Source organism: Hibiscus syriacus, unplaced genomic scaffold (genome assembly GCF_006381635.1).
Source record: "Hibiscus syriacus cultivar Baekdansim isolate YM2019G1 unplaced genomic scaffold, ASM638163v2 tig00110303_pilon, whole genome shotgun sequence".
Lineage (NCBI taxonomy): Eukaryota > Viridiplantae > Streptophyta > Magnoliopsida > Malvales > Malvaceae > Hibiscus > Hibiscus syriacus.
Genome location: NW_024062672.1, coordinates 2,531,524 through 2,553,582, shown reverse-complemented (window position 1 = coordinate 2,553,582; position 22,059 = coordinate 2,531,524). Strand labels below are relative to the sequence as shown.

General features: G+C 35.8%; 1 protein-coding gene across 3 annotated transcripts; it reads left to right on the top strand.

Moving 5' to 3' along the window:
• The first annotated feature begins 745 nt into the window (after window positions 1-745).
• On the top strand, window positions 746-21,272 carry LOC120116795 (3-phosphoinositide-dependent protein kinase 2-like). 3 transcript variants are annotated; one of them, XM_039137214.1, is made up of 12 exons: window positions 746-751; window positions 16,608-16,797; window positions 18,075-18,255; window positions 18,421-18,473; window positions 18,849-18,950; window positions 19,022-19,130; window positions 19,204-19,282; window positions 19,466-19,631; window positions 20,093-20,227; window positions 20,341-20,507; window positions 20,726-20,948; window positions 21,135-21,272. In XM_039137214.1, exons 2-12 carry the CDS (start codon window positions 16,612-16,614, stop codon window positions 21,216-21,218), a joined length of 1,485 nt encoding a protein of 494 aa, XP_038993145.1. In that variant the 5' UTR covers window positions 746-751; window positions 16,608-16,611; the 3' UTR covers window positions 21,219-21,272. The 3 variants fall into 3 exon arrangements, with proteins under 3 accessions (XP_038993145.1, XP_038993146.1, XP_038993144.1); XM_039137215.1 differs by lacking the exon at window positions 746-751 and having other exon boundaries at window positions 16,443-16,797; window positions 19,094-19,130; XM_039137213.1 differs by lacking the exon at window positions 746-751 and having other exon boundaries at window positions 16,443-16,797.
• The last annotated feature ends 787 nt before the right edge of the window (window positions 21,273-22,059 follow it).

Genomic DNA, 22,059 nt, shown 5'->3' with positions numbered 1-22,059 from the left:
GAATCCTTGTATTCTAAATCCTCATTTGAAGATCATAGGTTATTTAGAGATAATGAGTGTATTTAAAAATAATAATATAAATCATTAAAAAATCAATTCTTTGAAAAATTACAATCTAATAATTTAATATTGCAAATACAATTTATCATCAAAGATAAAAATTATTAGATCACATTTTTTTAAATATGAACAATTTAAAACTAAATTAAGATTAATTATGGGGAATATTTTAAATAACTTTTTTTTTTGTTTTTGTTTTTACTCTTAACTGTATTATCTTTTAAGTTTATTAGATAATTTGTTTATATTTATTATTTAATTTTAATCAAATTATTAAACATAATTATAATTTAAATTCAGCCGTGCTTTTTAGTATTTGATTCTGAACACTTTATTTGTTGGCGTTTAATCTTTTCAGATGAGATGAAGCATTTTTAGTCCCTGATTTTAAATACTTTTTTCACATTGTCCCTGGAGTGAAGGACCAACTTATGATGTAGATTAAAAATAGGGATTAATAAAAGGTAAGGTCTGGTGATTGACCTTGTGATACAGTATGGTTTCCGATTTACGCCCAGTTGCCAAAATGTAGTGATTTCTTTGAAGTTAATTTTTACATATCGTCCTTAAATAAATGGACACCCTAATGTAAAATCATCCCTCCAACTGCATGAACTGACTTGATTGAGGTCACAAACTAAGCAATGAAACTGCTTATAAACAATGCAAAACTAGCTTCCATTTTTGAGAGGTTGTAAATATGAAATTCTACCATAGTAATGAGGCTCAATTAAGGCCCCAACTTTCTACTGACACGCTTGCCACGGTCCACCAGATGTCTAACATAACATATCTAAAATTGCCGTGGTCATTGATAAAAAAATGATTCGGCTGCAATGGGGCCATATCACAACTTACGCTACAAGAAATTGCATTTTCAGTGACACTAGGAATGATCACGGTCATAACCATTTTTTTATATAAAAAAAAATTATAATTTATTTTGAAATTTTTTATTTCTTGTTTAATTTAAAATTTAGACTCGATTACAATTTTAAGAAAAATCATTTAAAAGATAGAAATTGGTTTGCGAGCACCAGAAATTCATTTTTCAGGATCCGATAGTCGATTACGCATGGGGATGGATTAGCACTCCACAACGCCCAAAATCGGTACCTCTCGATTATACGTTGTCTAAGAAGTAGAATTTTACAAATTTGAATTCAAAATCTAAATTACAATCTTTTTATTTCGATGAATTTTGAAGAATGAGTAAATCTATTTTAAAGCATTTGACTTGATGAACATGATTTAATTCACTCAATTTTATTTAAGAATGATGTCTCCTTACTATGTAAATTAATAAAAATTGAAATTCAGTCATATTGGACGTAATTTTATTAACTTACGACACAAGACAACATTGCCTTTAATTAATTTAGAAAATGACAAAATAATGGTGATGATTTATGAATCTAACATTAATAAATGGCATATACGGAATGGATGAAATATCAACACAATAAAAAGATAAAATTAAGCAAAGATAAACAAATAAGATAAAAATGATAAATAAATAAATAAATATTTATTTATTCAATAATTTCGTTGTAAAAAATAAACAATAATATAAAATATTTATTTAAATTAATAATATATAACTAATTTACTTAATAAGCAACAAATAATATTAAAATTATTTTATTCGAATAAACCTCGAAAGGGCACCCCAAATTTTTGGAGGTCCCCATAGGTTAATAGAACAACCAAAATTTTATAAATACTAGAATATAAAAATGACGTTTTAATAAATAAAAAATGTGTATGTAATAAAGTAAAATTAAAAAAGAAGGTTGCCCTTAATAAATTATATGTACATGTATTACTATAGGGTAATATTTATATATACTCATAAAATAAATATATGATGTAGTGAACAAGGTGAATAAACAACATGTTCATAAGCTTAAGCCAACGAAAATCTAAAACTAAATACTAAAGTTGAGAGTTAACAATGGCAAAATTACGGATTCAGTAAATAAAACTAAATAAAGCTCTTAATTTAAATCAAATCTATGAAAGGTTAATTGAAAGAAATGTAAAGTAATCCACTAAAATAAAAAGGCTAAGTAAAAAATAATAATAAACCAATATGTAATTGGACGAAATAAAAAATAAACCTGAAAAAAGCAAGCAAAATTGAAATGAATTAAGAAGGCATTTAAACTGGTCAAGGGACCAAATCGATATCATTTCAAAACTTGAAATATTACAAACATGATTTTCATAGTGACCAAAATGAATACATAGCGGGCCTAAAAGGATCTAAAGCATAAATCACATATTTTAATGTATAATAAGCATGGATGGGTAAAATATAAATTGTAACCTCCTAGACCCGGCCTATGCGTTTCGACTAAGTCTAGTGGATCACATACATGATTCTTAAAGACATTTTCTGAAACCGTTATTCAATCATTGTAAAATCACATTATAAATGACATGATATTATACTATCAAAACCCAACTTGTAAATATAATACTAATAAGTAATAAATTAATTTAAAACAGGTCTTCAAAATCAAAATCACAATAAACCGAGAAGTAATAGTAAAAGTGTCATCATCCTAAAATACGATACTTTAAAATAAGGTCTATGCCACCAAAATAAAGTCAACTACCAAGATAAAACATTACAATCAGATATACTTCAAGAGATATGTTGATCCTCCAAGTGCTAGAACCGAGATATCTAACCAATAGTATCTGAAAGGGGAAAAACATTTTCGAAAGGTGAGTTAGGCTCAGTGTGTCCCAATATTACCTTAAAATCACAATAGGTACATTAAACAAATCATAGTCCAGTAAATCTCATAAATTCATAAAAGAGTTTAACTTTTGAAAATCATAGTTTAAACCCTTTTCTTGTACACCATCAGTAGTTCCCAAAACTATTTTCCATATAGCTTACTTTAAGCACACAACAAAAAGAAAGCTAACCTAAGGATAAGCTTTAGAGCTTGTATCCTTAGGCCCGTAAGTCCAAGTCCATATAGCTTACCCTAAGCACACAGCAAGGGAAGCCAACCTAATGTATCTTGGGGCCCCAAGAGTCACATTAGGCTCATTCTGTTTATTAGCTTGATCAGAGCTATACTATTGTAATTCAATCCAAAAGTTCAATTGCACCGTGTCACAAATTCCATAAATCATCACATTAAATTGGTGCATCAATAAAACAGTAACCAAAGAACTCAGTGTACCTCATATTAAAACCAATAAAACAGTTCAGTAATAATTAGGGAACACACCTCGATAATAGGTTCAAATAGTAGATCTACTTATTGTTGGTTTCACCATGCTCTACTATAGTTTTCGAACCTATTTTATAATAACCCTATATTACTTATGGGTAACATAAATAAATCTCTAAAATCATAAAATTTACGGGTCTTACGGGTGAATACTGGCACACGTGGTTTAACTGATCTAGAAGAGCTGGGTTGAGCTGTCGAACTATCCGGAGAATCTCTTGTACCTTCAAACAATAATAATTTATCAGCCCCAAATCTTACTTAATTGTTCAAAGCTAAAATTCTTAAGTATATAAGTATTTTCAGGGTTTGACTATCAATTTGGAGGATTTCGAGTCTGAATTTGGTCAAACGGATTGCGGAATCGGAATCAGGACGTCGAAAAACATAAAGTATGACTTTTCGAAAATTTAAATTCTTGGTCAAAGTCAAAGTCAACCACTTTGACCGTTGATTTGGAGGCCTTCGGGTTCGAATTTGACGAAACAGACTTCGGAAACAGATTCGAGACGTCGGAAACTATCAGAGTAGGTATACTCGGAAAAGATTAACGGTCGTTTAATGGTCGGTCAAAGCCATTTTAAGTTTTGGTCAAATGAGGTCAACGGTCACGGTCAACGGTCAACGGTCGGGTCAGGTCAACGGTCGGGTCGGGTCAGATCGGTTCGAACCGGTTCAGACCGGTCAGACCTGTTCGAACCGGTCAAAACCGGTTCAAAACCTGTCAAACCGGTTTTCCAGCTGCTCACTCTCCCTGCGACGGCGCGTGTGGCGCGTGAGACCTCCTCCGGGGGTCTAAAAATTACGGAAAAATTTCCAAAAATTATTTTGAGCGATTTCGAGATACTTACAACGATCAGTTCAAATTTTTGAACGGCGGAGAGCTCGAATTTCAACTCGGTCGAATCTTTGACTGCTCCACCTCCTCACGCGCCGCCGTCGACGGCGAACAAGGTTGACATCGGCGGACTCGCAACGACACAAGGAACACGATGGTGCAGGAGGTGTCGTAAATGGAGCAACGATCGGTGATGAATTTGAGATTTTCCCAGCGATCGAGCTAAATAAAACGTCGAGACTTTGACTGGAAATTCCCGACGTTTGGCAGCGTTTCGCTTCAATTAATTTGAAGGGTTTGTTTCTCGCTCGATGATGAACACAACGATGGTTTCAAAACGACGATTGGAATTCGGACAGCGTCGGGATCTAAATCGGAAACCAGCGTAGGATGAAGGGAATTTGGGAGTGTGGTTTTCTGTTTTTGAAACAGAAACCACACGTATATAACATATAACCCCAAATTACCTAACTTTTTTGGGTAAATTCAAGGCTTAGTCCCTGAATTTTCTTTAACTCTAAAACAAGCTCTAAGTTTTAAAATCTTTCAATTTAGTCCCCAAATTTTTGCCAATTTTCACAATTAACCTCCAATTTCAATTAAATACTATTTTGTAAATATTCGGGTTGTTACAATTCTCCCCCTCTACAAGAAATTTCGTCCTCGAAATTTACCTTATAAGAATAGTTGAGGAAACTGAGCCTCCATTGACTCCAATGTCTCCCAAGTAGCTTCTGAGGGGCCTCGGTTACTCTATTGAACTTTGACCATTGGAATACGCCTATTCCGAAGAACTCGCTCATCTCTTTCTAAGATCTGGATGGGCTCCTCCTCATACGACAAATCAGGTCTCAACTCTACCTCATCAACTTGAATGATGTGATCTGGATCTGGACGGTATCGCCTTAACATAGACACATGAAAAACATCATAAATACGACTAAGATGGGAAGGCAACTCAAGCTGATAAGCAACAGGTCCAACTTTCTTCAGAATACGATACGGCCAAATAAATCGCGGACTCAGTTTACCCTTACGTCCAAATCTCAATACTTTCTTCCATGGAGATACCTTGAGAAAAACCTGATCTTCAACGTCAAACTGTATATCCTTCCTCATTTGATCTGCATAAGATTTCTGCCTATCAAATGCCTCTTTCAGACGGTCACGGATCAATCTGACTGTGTCTTCTGTCTCCCGCACTAACTCAGGTCTCAAAGTCTTCCTATCACGCAACTCAGTCCAACAAATCGGGGTGCGACACCTACGCCCATAGAGTGCTTCATAGGGTGCCATACGAATGCTGGTCTGGTAACTGTTATTATAAGCGAATTCAGCCAAAGGCAAAAAGTTCTCCCAGCTACCATGAAAATCAATTACACAACCCCGTAACATATCCTCCAGAATCTGAATTACTCTCTCAGATTGACCATCAGTTTGTGGGTGGAAGGAGGTACTATAATCCAATCTCGTATCCAAAGTCGTATGAAGCGCCTTCCAAAATCTCGAAGTAAATCTCGGATCTCGATCTGAAATGATAGATAACGGAACACCATGCAATCTAACAATCTCTGAAATATACAACCTCACCAACTTGTCCATCGTCATATAAATTCATCCTGGCCATTAAAGATCTCAACTCTGTTATCGCCTTTCGACTCAAAGCATCCGCTACAATATTAGCTTTACCAGGGTGATAATCAATCAATCATAATCCTTTAGAAGCTCTAGCCAGCGTCGCTGTCTCAAATTATGCTCCTTCTGGGTCAGAAGATACTTTAAACTCTTATGATCCGTGAAAATGTAACACTTCTCTCCATAAAGATAGTGTCTCCAAATCTTAAAGGCAAAAATCACTGCTGCTAACTCCAAATCATGAGTAGGATAATTACACTCATGCGGTCGCAGCTGATGGGATGCATAAGCCACTACCTTACCTTCCTGCATTAGAACACAGCCGAGTCCTGAGTGTGACGCATCACTATACACTGTAAAATCCTTCCCAGACTCTGGTTGAATCAACACTGGTGCTTGAGTCAATACCGCATTTAATTTCTCAAAGCTCTCCTGTTGTGCCTCACCCCAGTCAAACGGCACATTCTTCCTTAACAACTTTGTCAAAGGAGAAGCAATGATCGAGAAGCCCTCAACAAAACGTCGATAATAACCAACCAATCCCAAGAAACTGCAAATTTCAGAGATATTCTTGGGTCGTTTCCAATTCACAATAGCCTCGATCTTGCTTGGATCGACCTGAATACCTCACACATAAATAATATACCCCAGAAACGACACTTCTTGAAGCCAAAATTCACACTTGCTTATTTTGGTATATAGACGATGCTCTCTCAAAGTCCGCAGAACGATCTTCAAATGCTCGTCATGCTCTGCCTCAGTACGAGAATAGATCAGAATATCATCAATAAAGACCACCACAAATTGATTCAAATATGGTCGGAAACCCGATTTATCAAATCCATGAAAGCTGCAGGAGCATTCATCAAACCAAAAGGCATCACTAAGAATTCATAATGACCATATCTAGTGCGAATGGCCGTCTTTGCAACATCAGATCCTTTAACTTTCAATTGATAATACCCCGAACGAAGATCAATCTTAGAGAATACAATAGCTCCTCGCAACTAATCAAATAAGTCATCAATCCTGGGTAGTGGATATTTATTCTTGATCGTCATCTGATTCAACTTCCGATAGTCAATACATAATCTTAGCGACCCATTCTTCTTTTTCACGAACAGAACTGGAGCTCCCCATGGTGAAGTACTATGCCGAATAAATCCTCGATCGAATAATTCTTGCAATTGGACCTTCAACTCCTTAAGTTCTTTTGGAGCCATGCGATAAGGTGCCATAGAAATAGGTGTAGATCCCGGATAAGTCTCTATCTCGAACTCTACCTCTCTATCAGGAGGTAAAGCATGCAACTCCTCTGGAAAGACATCAGGAAACTCGCTAACTGTACGGATCTCTTCGATCGTAGACAATGAACCTTTAGTGTTCAAAATAAAAGCAATGAAAGTCTCATACCCATTCCGGATCATACGATCAATTTCCATCGCTGAAACTATATTGGAGAGATAGCCACACCGTTCACCAATTAACACAACAGTCCGACCATCTGAAGTCTTTAGAGTAGCCCGCTTGTATTCGCAATCCATATTTACCTTGTGTTTATTCAACCAATCCATCCCAAGAATTAGATCGAACTCCTCTAAAGGAAGTTCCATAAGATCAGCGAGAAAAATTTCTCCCTGAACCTCGAGAGGACAACGCCGAAATACTTTATTCACTAATACCGCTTGTCCTACTGGACTCGTAACTGTAACAGTATTTTCAGTGTTCTCGATCGGAATCTGAAGGTTTCGAGATACCGAGCTCGATACATAGGAGTGAGTGGAGCCATTGTCCAGTAATGCAAAGTATGTGATAGAATAAATAGTAAATGTACCTGCAATAACCTCAGACTCATCTCTGTCATCCCGACGTCTAGTGGCATAAACCAAAGCTGGGTGTCTAGCCTCAGAAACTGTTGGCCCTCTATTTTGCTGAAGTCAGGCTCTACTGTCAGTCCTGGACGCTGAACCTCGAGCCTTTACTTGGCTACGATCTCTAATTGGAGTCTGTACTATAGTCTGAGAACGCACAGGAGTCTGAGTAGCGGTCTGCTCAAATGAAGCTAGCTGAGGACAATCCCTCCGAAAATGACCACTAGATCCACACTGATATCAAAGACCCATCTTCTTACGACACTCTCCTGTGTGTTGTTTACCATAAAACTCACAAAGGAACCCATGATAATACGACGAGGAACCGCCTCGACTGACAACTAAAGGTGAGGATGCTGCAGGCCTGAAACGTGTATTGCTTCTCTGAGGGGCTGAAGTACGAGTCCTCTTCCCGGACTGTGCTGATGACTCAATAGGGCCTGAAAATTTCTTAGATCGTTCATGATCAACACGTTCTCTACCAGAAGCTAAAACCTCCACTTCTTCAACATCTTTGGCTCTGCCCACCAGCACATCAAATATCTCATCCTGATAGGTTATAACTTGCCTACGCAGCTCGTATCTGAGTCCAAGGGCAAATTTACGACATCGATCTCTCTCAGTAGGTACCATACTGAATCCATACTTCAGCAACTTCAAGAACTCGATCTCATACTCAGAAACAGTCATGTCTCCCTGAACCAAGTCTTGAAACTGCTGACGTCTCTGAGCTAAGTAGCGCTCTCCCAGAAAATGACTCCGAAAACGATCCTTAAAGAAATTCCAGGTGAAACGATCGGTAGGAACACTACTGGTCACTGACTCCCACCAAGTGTAGGCATTGCCATCTAACATCGCCACAGCACCCTGATATCTCTTAGTTGAGTCTAAACCCAACTGATCCATGCGTCTCTCTGTATCCTGGAGCCAATCCTCAGCTTCAGTAGGAGCTCCACCAATCTGTCCCCCAAAAGTTCTAACTCCATTGGCAATCAAAGTGTGCGAAATAGGAACCTCTGATACAACACCAGTAGCTCTGACTGCTCCCTGTATCAACTGCAGAAATTGTCTACCAAAATTCTCATCCAAAGCAACTCCGGTAGACTCTGACTCAATATCGATCGCTCTTATGATCGGTGTAGTCATGCCAATACCAGTGGCAGGAGGCAGATTTGTTGGGGTCGTAGGAGCATGATCACCTATCGGAGGTGGGGGATCTACCCGTATCTCATCAATCGGATCTGTAAATCTAGCCACTCGACCTCGTCCACGGCTAGTTCGACGACCACGTCTAGTACTCATTTTGATGGATCTCAAGTTTACTACAGAAGATAAAACTTAGGGTTAGATAAGCACTTGGAGTCTCGAACACAATTTAAAAATCTTAATAATTTTGTGACATGGCCTTTGTAACTTGTTTTATAAAATATTTCAAAACCGTATTTTCAATATGGACTCATACACGGTCCGAGGGTTAAAAACCAAAAGCTCTGATACCAATAAATGTAACCCCCTAGACCCGGCCTATGCGTTTCGACTAAGTCTAGTGGATCAAATACATGATTCTTAAAGACATTTTCTGAAACCGTTATTCAATCATTGTAAAATCACATTATAAATGACATGATATTATACTATCAAAACCCAACTTGTAAATATAATACCAATAAGTAATAAATTAATTTAAAATAGGTCTTCAAAATCAAAATCACAATAAACCGAACAGTAATAGTAAAAGTGTCATCATCCTAAAATACGATACTTTAAAATAAGGTCCATGTCACCAAAATAAAGTCAACTAGCAAGATAAAACATTACAATCAGATATACTTCAAGAGATATGTTGATCCTCCAAGTGCTCGAACCGAGATATCTAACCAACAGTATCTGAAAGGGGGAAAACATTTTCGAAATGTGAGCTAGGCACAGTGTGTCCCAATATTACCTTAAAATCACAATAGGTACATTAAACAAATCATAGTCCAGTAAATCTCATAAATTCATAAAAGAGTTTAACTTTTGAAAATCATAGTTTAAACCCTATTCTTGTACACCATCAGTAGTTCCCAAAACTATTTTCCATATAGCTTACTTTAAGCACACAGCAAAAAGAAAGCCAACCTAAGGATAAGCTTTAGAGCTTGTATCCTTAGGCCCATAAGTCCAAGTCCATATAGCTTACCCTAAGCACACAGCAAGGGAAGTCAACCTAATGTATCTTGGGGCCCCAAGAGTCACATTAGGCCCATTCTGTTTATTAGCTTGATCAGAGCTATACTATTGTAATTCAATCCAAAAGTTCAATTGCACCGTGTCACAAATTCCATAAATCATCACATTAAATTGGTGCATCAATAAAATAGTAACCAAAGAACTCAGTGTACCTCATATTAAAACCAATAAAACAGTTCAGTAATAATTAGGGAACACACCTCGATAATAGGTTCAAAAAGTAGATCTACTGATTGCTGGTTTCACCACGCTCTACTAAAATTTTCGAACTTATTTTATAATAACCCTATATTACTTATGGGTAACATAAATAAATCTCTAAAATTATAAAATTTACGGGTCTTACGGGTGAATACTGGCACACGTGGTTTAACTAATCTAGAAGAGCTGGGTCGAGCTGTCGAACGATCCGGAGAATCTCTTGTACCTTCAAACAACAATAATTTATCAGCCCAAATCTTACTTAATTGTTCAAAGCTAAAATTCTTAAGTATATAAGTATTTTCAGGGTTTGACTATCAATTTGGAGGATTTCGAGTCTGAATTTGGTCAAACGGATTGCAGAATCGGAATCAGGACGTCGAAAAACATAAAGTATGACTTTTCGAAAATTTAAATTCTTGGTCAAAGTCAAATTCAACCACTTTGACCGTTGATTTGGAGGCCTTCGGGTTTGAATTTGACAAAACGGACTTCGGAAACGGATTCGGGACGTCGAAAACTATCAGAATAGGTATACTCGAAAAATATTAACGGTCGTTTAATGGTCGGTCAAAGCCATTTTAAGTTTTGGTCAAAGGAGGTCAACGGTCACGGTCAACGGTCAACGGTCGGGTCGGGTCAACGGTCGGGTCGGGTCAGTCAGACCGGTTCGAACCGGTCAAACCGGTTTTCCAGCTGCTCACTCTCCCTCCGGCGGCGCGTGTGGCGCGTGAGACCTCCTCCGGGGGTCTAAAAATTACGGAAAAATTTCCAAAAATTATTTTGAGCGATTTCGAGATACTTACAACGATCGGTTCAAATTTTTGAACGGCGGAGAGCTCGAATTTCAACTCGGCCGAATCTTTGACTGCTCCACCTCCTCACGTGCCGCCGTCGACGGCGAACAAGGTTGACACCGGCGGACTCGCAACGACACAAGGAACACGATGGTGCAGGAGGTGTCGTAAACAGAGCAACGATCGGTGATGAATTTGAGATTTTCCGGGCGATCGAGCTAAATGAAACGTCGAGACTTTGACTGGAAATTTCCGACGTTTGGCAGCGTTTCGCTTCAATTAATTTGAAGGGTTTTTTTCCCGCTCGATGATGAACACAACGGTGGTTTCAAAACGACGATTGAAATTCGGACGGCGTCGGGATCTAAGTCGGAAACTGACGTAGGGGGAAGGGAATTTGAGAGTGTGGTTTTCTGTTTTTGAAACAGAAACCACACGTATATAACATATAACCCTAAACTTATCTAACTTTTTGGGTAAATTTAGGGCTTAGTCCCTAAATTTTCTTTAACTCTAAAACAAGCTCTAAGTTTTAAAATCTTTCAATTTAGTCCCTAAATTTTCGCCAATTTTCACAATTAACCTCCAATTTCAATTAAATACTATTTTGTAAATATTCGGGTTGTTACATAAATTATGAGAAATAAAGGATAAGTGTGCAAGTAAATGAAAAATAAATATACAACATGCTAATGGATCAAATGAACAAAAATAAACAAGGCATGAACGTGAACAATAAAAAATTGTTCTAAATTAAATTAAAATTAAAATAAGATACATTAATTTGAGAACAAACGAAACGAAAGCTGAAAGGCCAGCGTAGTGTTAAAAATCGAAAGATAGCAATTACACGTGAAAACTGTGAGGAAGCAGAGAATGGAAACACGAGCAACTGCTGCAAACGGATAACAGTCGACATTATGGTACTGAATTAGTACCTGTCACTGCCACCACACCATTGTCCAAAAATATTAATGGTTTCGGCTCTGGGTATGGGGGAATTGGACTGTTGTTCAACTTAAAACACTTGAAAAGTTTGTTGGGCAGTGGCAGTTGGACATTGCTCCACTTTTAATGATTTCATCTATTTGATGTGTAAGTATAATAATTAATGTTGTTTTCATATATAAAAAATTACAAATAAAAATAAAATTCAATTTGACCAATCACAATATTTGAAGTTGTAAGATTTACAGTTCAATTCAATTAAATTTCTTCACTTAATGTTAATTCTCTCGATCACTCTGTTTAAACAACAAACCTTTATGTTTGTCAAGCAGAACTAAACTATGAGAGTCTCAAGTGATCGATGATTGAATGCTCCTAAGAACAATGCACTAAAATATGTTATTTGCTTCTTTTAATGTTTATCTTTGCTTCTTTGATTTGTCCCATAAGTGTACTCAAAGTTTAATGTCATGTTTCTCGGTCAGGTTTCTAAATTAATTTATTAATATCACATGCACTAAAAAATGTTAAAAATGCGATTCTTACTAAAGATAACAAATAATTTTACATTTTAAAACCATTACGTGATGTTCAAATGCACCTTTTTCTATTATTTTAGTCACTTAATTAATAATTTTACTTGAAAATTTCAAAGAGTCCCTCAACTTTGTATGATATATGTATATCACATATGAAAAAATATGAAGAAATATATATGTATTGTATATGATTATAAAAAAATCATTTAAATTAGAGTCAGATAATATCATAATATTATAAATATTTTCAAGTACATTTAAAAAAAATTAAAAAATTTGACTTGAGAAATTTCGAGTCAAGTTCAAGTTATTCATAAAAAATAATTCAAAATTTTTCGACCTAACTCCATCGAACGCTCTCCCTAAACTAATATATCATTATAATAAAATAAAAGGCAGTCCAAACCAACCACATGCCGTATCTATTCTCGTGCATATATAGTTTTTGTATTTTCTTAAATTTCAAATAAACTGCAGTAGTTTAACTTCACATTAAATAAATTAAAATGTCTACTTGTTTTATTTACAATATTATAATAATTAAATATATATATTAAAAAATAATTTCAATTTATATGATTAAAATTTTAAAATAGTTTGAAGATTTATGCTAAAATAATATTTAGTCTTGTGGAAATTTTATGGCACAATAGGTCAGTTTAGTTGATTAGATTGATTTAATTAGGAATCGAAAATTTATTTCGTACGAATTTTTATATAAAAATCAGGGATGGTTTTATCTTAATTAAATTAGTTTGTGTTTAATTAATATTTTCTTCGTACTAAAATGATAGTTTTTATAATACAATCTTTTTTTTTATTATGATGGTAGAATTTAACGTTACATTCTTAGATTCAGATAACGTTTTTTTTATTATTTTGTGTATCATTTTGTTTTAGACTTACGGACTAAATATTTATAATCGTTTGAAACCACCAAATATGAGTCATAATTTAGTTGAAATAATGGTAATTTGTCAACGAAACATCATTTTTATGGTAATATTAATGGTGAATATTTATCATTGTCAATAATGGTGTTTGTTTGTATCAGTGATTAATTTTTTTTAACTAGTGCGTGCATTTCATTAGGTCTAAAAAAGTGTTGGATTTGTATAATTAAGTTGCTTGTTCCTCATGCGGAACCAATTCGTCCGCTTTGGTGCTGTTCCTTATGCAAAAGCCTAGTTCATTGGTTGTTGAAACAAATGTTGCAGTTGTCACGGGCCGCAGAATTGGGCTCGGAACATTGGTGTAAGTGTCCGACAAAGAGGTTCAAGATGAAATATCGGGCTTTCCAAGACCATCAGACTTGGCCCATCGCTTGAAAAATGTTGTGGAGCCCGTTCACACTGACCGTGCAAAAAAGGAAAGTGACATCATATTCGAAGATATTCACATGAGTTGGAAAATATGGCGGGGGATGATGTCATATCAAGGATGATTATGGAAGAATCTTTTTGGAATGACTTAGACCATGGTCGAAGCTCGTGGTGGAGCAAAGTGATGCCCAAAGACTTTCGGAGGCCATAGCTGTAGAGCATGCCAGGGGAGGGGGGCAAGCCAACCAAAATAGAGTCATCCAGGCCCACGTCGAGGGAATGCGACAATGGTGGGGGAGACCAGGGAAAGGTGTAGCAGGAATATGACAGAGAAAGCTCTTCGAATGGCCAAGGTGGGCCATCGACTGTTCGTAGCCAACGAAAACCATCAAGGGGAATGATAAGGCTGAGTCTGTGGTGGAGAAGAAGGCGAGCAAAAAGGAGATCAAATGTTACTTCTGTGATGGTCCCCATGTGATAAGGGGATGTCCCAAGAAGAATCGACTAGCTGCCATCGTTAGGGATAGACGAGTCTGGAGCAGCAAGATGTGGTGAGACTATAGGTGTTAAAGTAGTCAACCCAGGATCAGAACGTGACGGTACTGTAGGTGTCAAAGCAGTCAAGCACGAGTGGAAAATCGGTGAGATAGAAAGTGAAGCCGTCAAGTTGAGGGTAAAGAGGAAGCATTTAAAGTACTACCAGTGCAAGGGGCCTCATAGAGGTGCCCAAATCAAACCAAGCAGTCCAGGGGGAAAGACCAGGCCAAGGATAATGAGCCTACAAGACTTGGTGCGATAAGGTTTATTTATGCCAAGACGAGTGTTAGCCTAGTGCAGAAAGGGATAGCCATGTCTAAGAAGACTGGAGGCCGAGCATGTTCAAGCGGAGAAGAACAGGGCTTCAAAGACCACAAATAGAGAAGGGTTGAAGGGAGCTAAGTCAAGGAGGGACAAGGCAACCGTATCTAAGGATCGATGCATGGAGTGTCAGAATTCATGGAGAAAGAGGGGCTGACACATTTTAGAGTAAATACAACAGAAAGGGAGGTACATGTTGAACACAATTCTAGTGTTTCTGAGTTTGATTTGTCATCTTTGATGAGTATAGGTGTGGAGAAACCTAACCACCCGTGTGGAGAGGCCAAAGGTTCGAGGGATAATTCCAAGCTTAGGAGGATAATTTTAGGGAAAACCACACATAGGTCCCTCAATTTTAGAAGTCTTTTTACACGCTGGTCACCATGTTTCCATTCTTTTTTATTTTTGAATCAGACATTTCTATTTAATTTATTTTATTTTAGTCACTTGCTTCTAAATTTATGTACTTATCTTAATATTCAATTCAATCTTGTATTGACTCGATCCGAGATAAGAAAGGAAGACACATCATTTGGGTAAAAAGTGTGATCACTGATCCTAACAAAGTAGAGGAATTGGTATTGTGTTGTCTCAAAAAAATAGACCTATAACCTTCTTAAGTAAAGCTCTGAGTCCTAAGCATTTTGATTTGTCTATTTATGAATGAGAATATTTAACTATTTTAGTGGCTGTCAAAAAATAAAGACACTACTTGAGGAAGATGTATTTGTCATCAAGATCGACCATGACTTCTCAATGCATTTTTTAGAATAGCAAATTACTACGACAATACAAAAAAAAAAAGCCTCATCAAATTATTGGGATTAGATTACATTATCCAATATAAGAAAGGAAAGAGTAATTTAACTACTATTTTCCTCTTGAGACAAATGAAAACTATTTAGAACTATGACAGCTTGTAGCTATAACAGTCATTTCGTTTTGGGTTTAAGAAGTTGAAAGAAGTTACACAGAAGATGATTGGGTTAAAATAAATTATTTGTGTCTTTGAAAGATGGTGATGGAGAGAAATGGACCTTTGGCCAGAAAATATTGCGCTACAGAAAGAGAGTTCACATCGACACGCATACAGATATAAAACAACGGATCATGCTTCTTCTCTATGATTCTTCGGTGAGAGGACATTTAAAATTGCATGCCACTTACTATAGTGTTGAACAATATTTTTACTGACAGAAAAAGATAACAATCAAGAATCACATTCAACAAGTGATACTTGTTAAAATTTGTGTGACCAATTAAACTTCTGTCTAAAATCATTTCTAAGGCGTGGTTTGATTTTATTCGAACAAGGAAATGAATTACCATAATTGAGATCTTTATGTTGGGATGCTTTGGAAATTTGTTGTTCATCGTTAGAACCCAAAGGTCTTCTTGTTTCGGGGGTTGTAATTATCGATTATGAAAACCCACCAGTTGTTCGACGAAATATCTGACCCATTTCTCTAGTTTATTTCTTCACCCCTTTAATTATGGTTCATTGCCATTTCAACATAAAAGAATAGACCCGTATTATTATTTGACTTCTATATCATTAATCCCAAACTGAATGATCATTAAAGATTTATATAAAGAGCTTGCTGGGTATTATGTTTTTGATTTTGTCGTGAGAGAAAGGTAGAGTGAAGAAGAAAACAAAGGGTAAAAGCATGAGTCGAGACTAATAAATACCCTATTATCTAAATTTGCTGGTATCTGGATTTTACGGATACCTAATACACGGGTATTTGATTTTTACAGGCCGAATTATGGGCCGGATGTTTAGTTCCCGAAAATTTCGAATACTCAACATTTTATTTCATGACATGGATACCCGAATATGAACACCCCTAACGAAATTACTCGCAGGAAAAGAATCAATTTCACTTTTGCCAGAAGAATATTTAAGGAAGATCTTTTCTAATTTCCAACTAAATAAATAAAAAAGGATTTCTTTTTCTTTTTCTTTTCTCCTCTTTGACTGGAACAAAAAATGGGAAAAGAAAAGCTTAGTAGTCTGGTGTAAATGGCAAAGTAAGGGATGTTTTTTAGAGAAATGCTGGCTATGGAGAAGGATTTTGATTCAAAGCTTAGGATTCAGGGAACCGATGATAACAGCAAAGACAATTCTTCTAACAATGTTCAGAGATCTAAAAGCTTTGCATTTAGAGCTCCTCAGGAGAATTTCAGTATCCAGGATTTTGAATTGGGTAAGATCTATGGCGTTGGTTCTTACTCAAAGGTTAGTGTTCTTTTTTCTAATAAGTTTATACTTTTTGGTACGAGTTTGATTCTAGTCAAGGCACTCTATCAGTAGATCACACACTAGTGTTGGTTATACTTTCTATTTTTGGCACCTAGTTTTTTTTGTTATGTTTGATTGTTTTTTTATATGTGTGCTTTAGGTTTATGAATTTGATGGGCAATGATGATCTTTTATGAATTGTGTGTGCGCGCGTGTGTTTTGGATAAATTTCGTTGCCTTTGTGAATTTTGTGGGTTTTTACTGGTGATATAGGCTGTTTGAATGAAAGGCGCTAGCTTGTACAAGTTTAATGCAAAGAAAAGAACTTAAAAACCTGTTGCATAACACTGCTTTATTCTGTTTCTGTTTCCTATAAGATGAGTACTATATCTCCTTGAAGATGTGTGATATTTAGGCTTTGCTTTCTAAGAGAATGGAAAATCTTGTAGGGTCTAATGGGGATAATCATAAGTACCCTCTGATTGTTTACTTATTTTCTCTGCTCGCTATCCATCAGTTGCCATAAGTAACTAGCAAAGCGACAACGGTTCAACCTGCACATGAATGCAGTGGGGGATTTGAACCTACTGCTTTTCCTTTTACTGCTGGATCAAGTTCTTATTCTGTATAGATAACGACATTAACATCAGATACTTATTTGGTTCATTTTGATGATGTTCATCTCTTTTTTTCCTTTCTGCTATTTTGAGTTTTGAAAATGTGAGGCTAAAATAACATTCGTTTTCCTGTTATTTGATCACTTCAGTTGTGTATTAAACATTAAATGTGTGAATGGAGGAATTTCTTACATGTGTGGCAATGATTAGAGCTTAAATTAATGTAAATAACGGATAAGAGCAGAAGAAGTAGAAGCTGCCTGTATGGATAAGAGTGTGAAGGGATGATTTGAACTGGACATTTAGTTTTGTTTCACTGTACTCCTTTAAAATAATTACATGGAATTTGTAAGGTGGTGATGGCTGCTTGATATGTTAGTGCAGTATATATATGTTCATTGTAAATGAAGAAAAAATAAACACCCTTTAGTTGAGTTAACAATTATACATGGTTGGTTGATTAATATGAAGGCATGGGGGCTTATTTTTTTCTATAATTAGTTTTGGTTGTAGTAATCTTTTTGAATTTTTATGGCAAATGTTTATTGACTTATTTATTAAGTATATGTTCAATTTCTATTTTCACTCATCATTTCTTATTTGAGCTTTCTTCTTCATGTTAGTATTATTCTGAATATCATATAACGTTGTCATCAGGTTGTTAGAGCAAAGAAGAAGGATACAGGAATGGTGTATGCTTTGAAGATCATGGACAAAAAGTTCATCACCAAGGAAAATAAAACAACTTATGTAAAGCTGGAACGTATAGTGCTTGATCAACTGGACCATCCTGGTGTTGTGCGGCTCTATTTTACATTTCAAGATACTTATTCACTGTGTACGTGTTCTTGGTTGTATCTTCCATTAGTATTATGTGCATGCTTGTTTAGTTAATTTTTACGAAAGCTTTTCTTTCTCGATTCTCTTCCATTAATCGTGTGTTGCCAGTTCATTCAATTTGCTTTGTTGTTTGACATTTTTTTTCTTTGATTATATTGTGAAGACATGGCACTTGAATCCTGTGAAGGTGGAGAACTCTTTGACCAAATAACAAGAGTAAGTTACTCTTGGCATGTGATCCTGCATACGTATGGAAAATTCATATATAAAAGAGGATGTGCAATGTGAAAGCATTTTTTCTGGAGCATATGATTGAGTTGGTTGAAATTGAATTAGTTGCTACATAAATTACTATTCAATCTAATGAATGTTATTTCAATTTCTATATTTGTTTCCTATTTATTTGACAAAAATAATAATGAATATGTGTACTTCTTTATCTATGATCAATTTTATATATTATCATAATTCTACTCAGTCACCACTTTCGAAGCTTTTTAAAATTCATTGCAAAACGTTGTCAACTCTATCCCCTAGTTATAATATTGAATGTCAGAATATTATCAATCATCTGATTACCTTTTTGTTCAGAAAGGTCGTTTATCAGAGGATGAAGCTCGCTTCTATGCTGCAGAAGTTGTAGATGCTCTTGAATACATACACAACATGGGATTGATACATAGAGATATTAAGGTATTTTCACAACATGTATGTTTTGTTACATCAACGCTTGTAATATGCTAATGTTTGTTGTTACATGGAAGCCGGAGAACTTGCTTCTTACTACAGATGGGCATATTAAGATCGCTGACTTTGGCAGTGTGAAACCTATGCGGGATAGCCAAATTACAGTCCTTCCTAATGCATCATCAGGTTAAATCATGATTATATCATGTTGAAACCCTCCCTCCCTCTCCAAGTTTAAGACTAACATTTTCCTCTCCAGATGATAAGGCATGCACGTTTGTGGGGACAGCTGCATATGTTCCTCCTGAAGTCCTAAACTCTTCTCCAGCTACTTTCGGGTAAGACACCTCAAATCTCTTAATGAGCTTGCCTAACATTCTTGATTAAAATTGTCGAACTTGAAAAGGAATCTCAATCTTGCTACAACTAATTTTAGATTTTTTAAATTGTTTTGCTTCCCCTTTTTATCTTGATTTTGTTTATGGGATAACTAGTTTGCTCTTTTGAACGTATTCGAACAGAAATGACCTCTGGGCACTTGGCTGCACCTTGTACCAAATGCTTTCAGGGACTTCTCCTTTTAAAGATGCAAGTGAATGGCTAATATTTCAAAGAATCATAGCCAGAGATATAAAATTTCCAAATTATTTTTCTGAAGAAGCTAGAGACCTTATTGATCACTTATTGGTGAGCTCCATTTTTCTGCATTTCGGAATTGATATATGCTATACATCCATAAAGATGTATGTTTAAGACTTTTTGAAGCTGTTATCTTTTTCTCTTATTAGATGTGTGTTGTACTTTTTTGAAGCTGTAAATTTATGAAGTTAGAATAAAAGGACTCAGGAACTGCATAGGTTTCGATGTGCATGGGGTTCTTGAAATTATGAGATAATTGCCCCTATTATCATTTTTCGACATCCACTTCCCTAATAAACAATAACTGATTATGTTTTTGTTAATAAAACTTCTACATGAAATTTTATAATTGTTTTATTTATTTTAATGAATGGTAAAATTAGAGTCGTGCACATCAAATGTATTTACTTATTCCCCTTTTAGCTTCAGTTTATCCTGTGTCGTGTGTGATGTTAACTTCTGGGCTAAAGGTTGTAGCCTCAGACTTGTAATGCAGCTGTATGGTGCAGGATCTCGATCCCAGTAAAAGACCAGGTGCTGGACCTGATGGCTATACCACACTCAAGATGCATCCTTTCTTTAGGGGAGTTGGTTGGAGTAGTTTAAGAGCACAAACCCCTCCGATGCTTGCTTTAGAGACAGGGGTATGATGGCAACATGTGTTTTCAATCATTTTTTATGACAGAATCCAACTTTTTCTTTGCATATTGTATTTTTCGGAGTTTAAAATCCTATTATCATATGTTAAAAATTTCAGGCTCAATCAAGTGAGGGTGACGATTATGATGATTCTTCATGGAATCCTACGCACATTGGAGATGGTTTGGCTCAAAAGAACGATGGAATCGTCAGTGCCTCATCATCCGCTGAATCATCTGGCCATATAACTAGACTGGCCTCAGTTGATTCCTTTGACTCAAAATGGTATTTGTCAATGTCTTATTATTTTCTCAACACTCGGTTCTTTGATTTTGTTGAAAATAATATATTCGTAGGGAAAAGTTCAAACCTAATGGATGAGCTATATATATATATGTATGTGCTATTTTGTAAGTGCAACCATTAAATTAGATTTGTTTTCTATCCTTGCCCAACGAAGCCTTAACGTTTTTTGTTTCTTTATCGTATGCTGATTTAAGCAGGCAACAATTTTTGGATCCGGGAGAATCGGTTCTTATGATCTCAATGGTGAAGAAACTACAGAAATTATCCAGCAAGAAAGTGCAGCTTATCCTCACCAACAAGCCAAAGTTGATCTATGTTGATCCTTCAAAACTGGTTGTGAAAGGGAACATTGTTTGGTCCAATAATCCTAATGAACTCAGCGTCCAGGTTACAAGTCCATCGCACTTCAAGATTTGCACGGTAAGTATACGAACATGTCCTGATAGCATAGGAATGAATTCAACGAACTTATTAACGGAATGATCGATGGTACTGGGAATCTGGAATTTTCATGCACTCTAGTGCTTTGTATTCCATTTTTCTCATATTTAGATAGTCACCGTTCTTCATTGTTCCACTTTCTGATCTATATTTGTGGTGCTTCAGCCGAAAAAGGTATTGTCATTTGATGATTCAAAACAAAGAGCGTGGCAGTGGAAAAAAGCAATCGAAGGGCTTCAAAACCGGTGAAGGGAGTTTTATCGACATGAAGCACCGTATTCGTTGCACTTTTTTCAATGTTATGGAGGAACTTAGGAGCTATTAAACAACTTAACATCCCGAAGCTATTCATCCTCGGATTCAGCCGTGTCTTGTGTTGCAGGCTGGTGCTGATTCATTGTAAGCTTTCATTAGAATTGTCGTGTAATGGATATTTTTCTTACCTGTTTCAAGCACATACGATCTGAAATACAGTTTTAAGTGAAAAACAAAAAAAGAAGAAAAGGAAGAAGGGGAAGAGGTTTTGTTGTCAAATATATTGGAAGGATGTTATCAGCCATTAATGAAAATTTTCTTTTCTGGGATACTGAATTTCTGTTTCGGTACTCTGAGAATCAAGGAGAGTTGATGTATATTATTGACAAGGCAGCTGCAATTAGCCACCCTCCGATGGAGCATGACGGTACATGAAAATAGATGCAAATGTAAAATTCTTTTAAATTGGCAAGAAAAACAATTTTTTGCTCACAAGAATTTTAATTTAAAATATTAGATTGGGTTTTAATATCATAATTAATTGATAATTTACATTAAATTTCTTTGTTTTGAAAGTATGGTTTTTTACCATTAAAACAAAATTTGATTCATAGAAAAAAGGAGTATAGATTAATTGATTAACTTGAGTATTTAATATCTTCACAAGAAATATTATATCACATCTTGAAAAGTTGGGTAATGTTAATCCTATATCGAAAAGAAAAAAAAAATAGTCGGGTAACATTAATCCTATATCGAAAAGGGAAAAGAGTTGGGCATCTTGAGATGTGAACTAAATTCAAAGATCCAAATAATTGATCAAGTAAACAAGCCT

What these genes read in the sequence shown, in the direction of transcription:
- LOC120116795 (XM_039137213.1), top strand. Translation starts at nt 16,597, where the DNA reads ATGTTTTTTAGAGAAATGCTGGCTATGGAGAAGGATTTTGATTCAAAG. An exon ending in TCTTTGACCAAATAACAAGA is followed by an intron (nt 18,474 to 18,848) that starts GTAAGTTACTCT and finishes CTTTTTGTTCAG; the next exon opens with AAAGGTCGTTTATCAGAGGA. An exon ending in TCTTCTCCAGCTACTTTCGG is followed by an intron (nt 19,283 to 19,465) that starts GTAAGACACCTC and finishes GTATTCGAACAG; the next exon opens with AAATGACCTCTGGGCACTTG.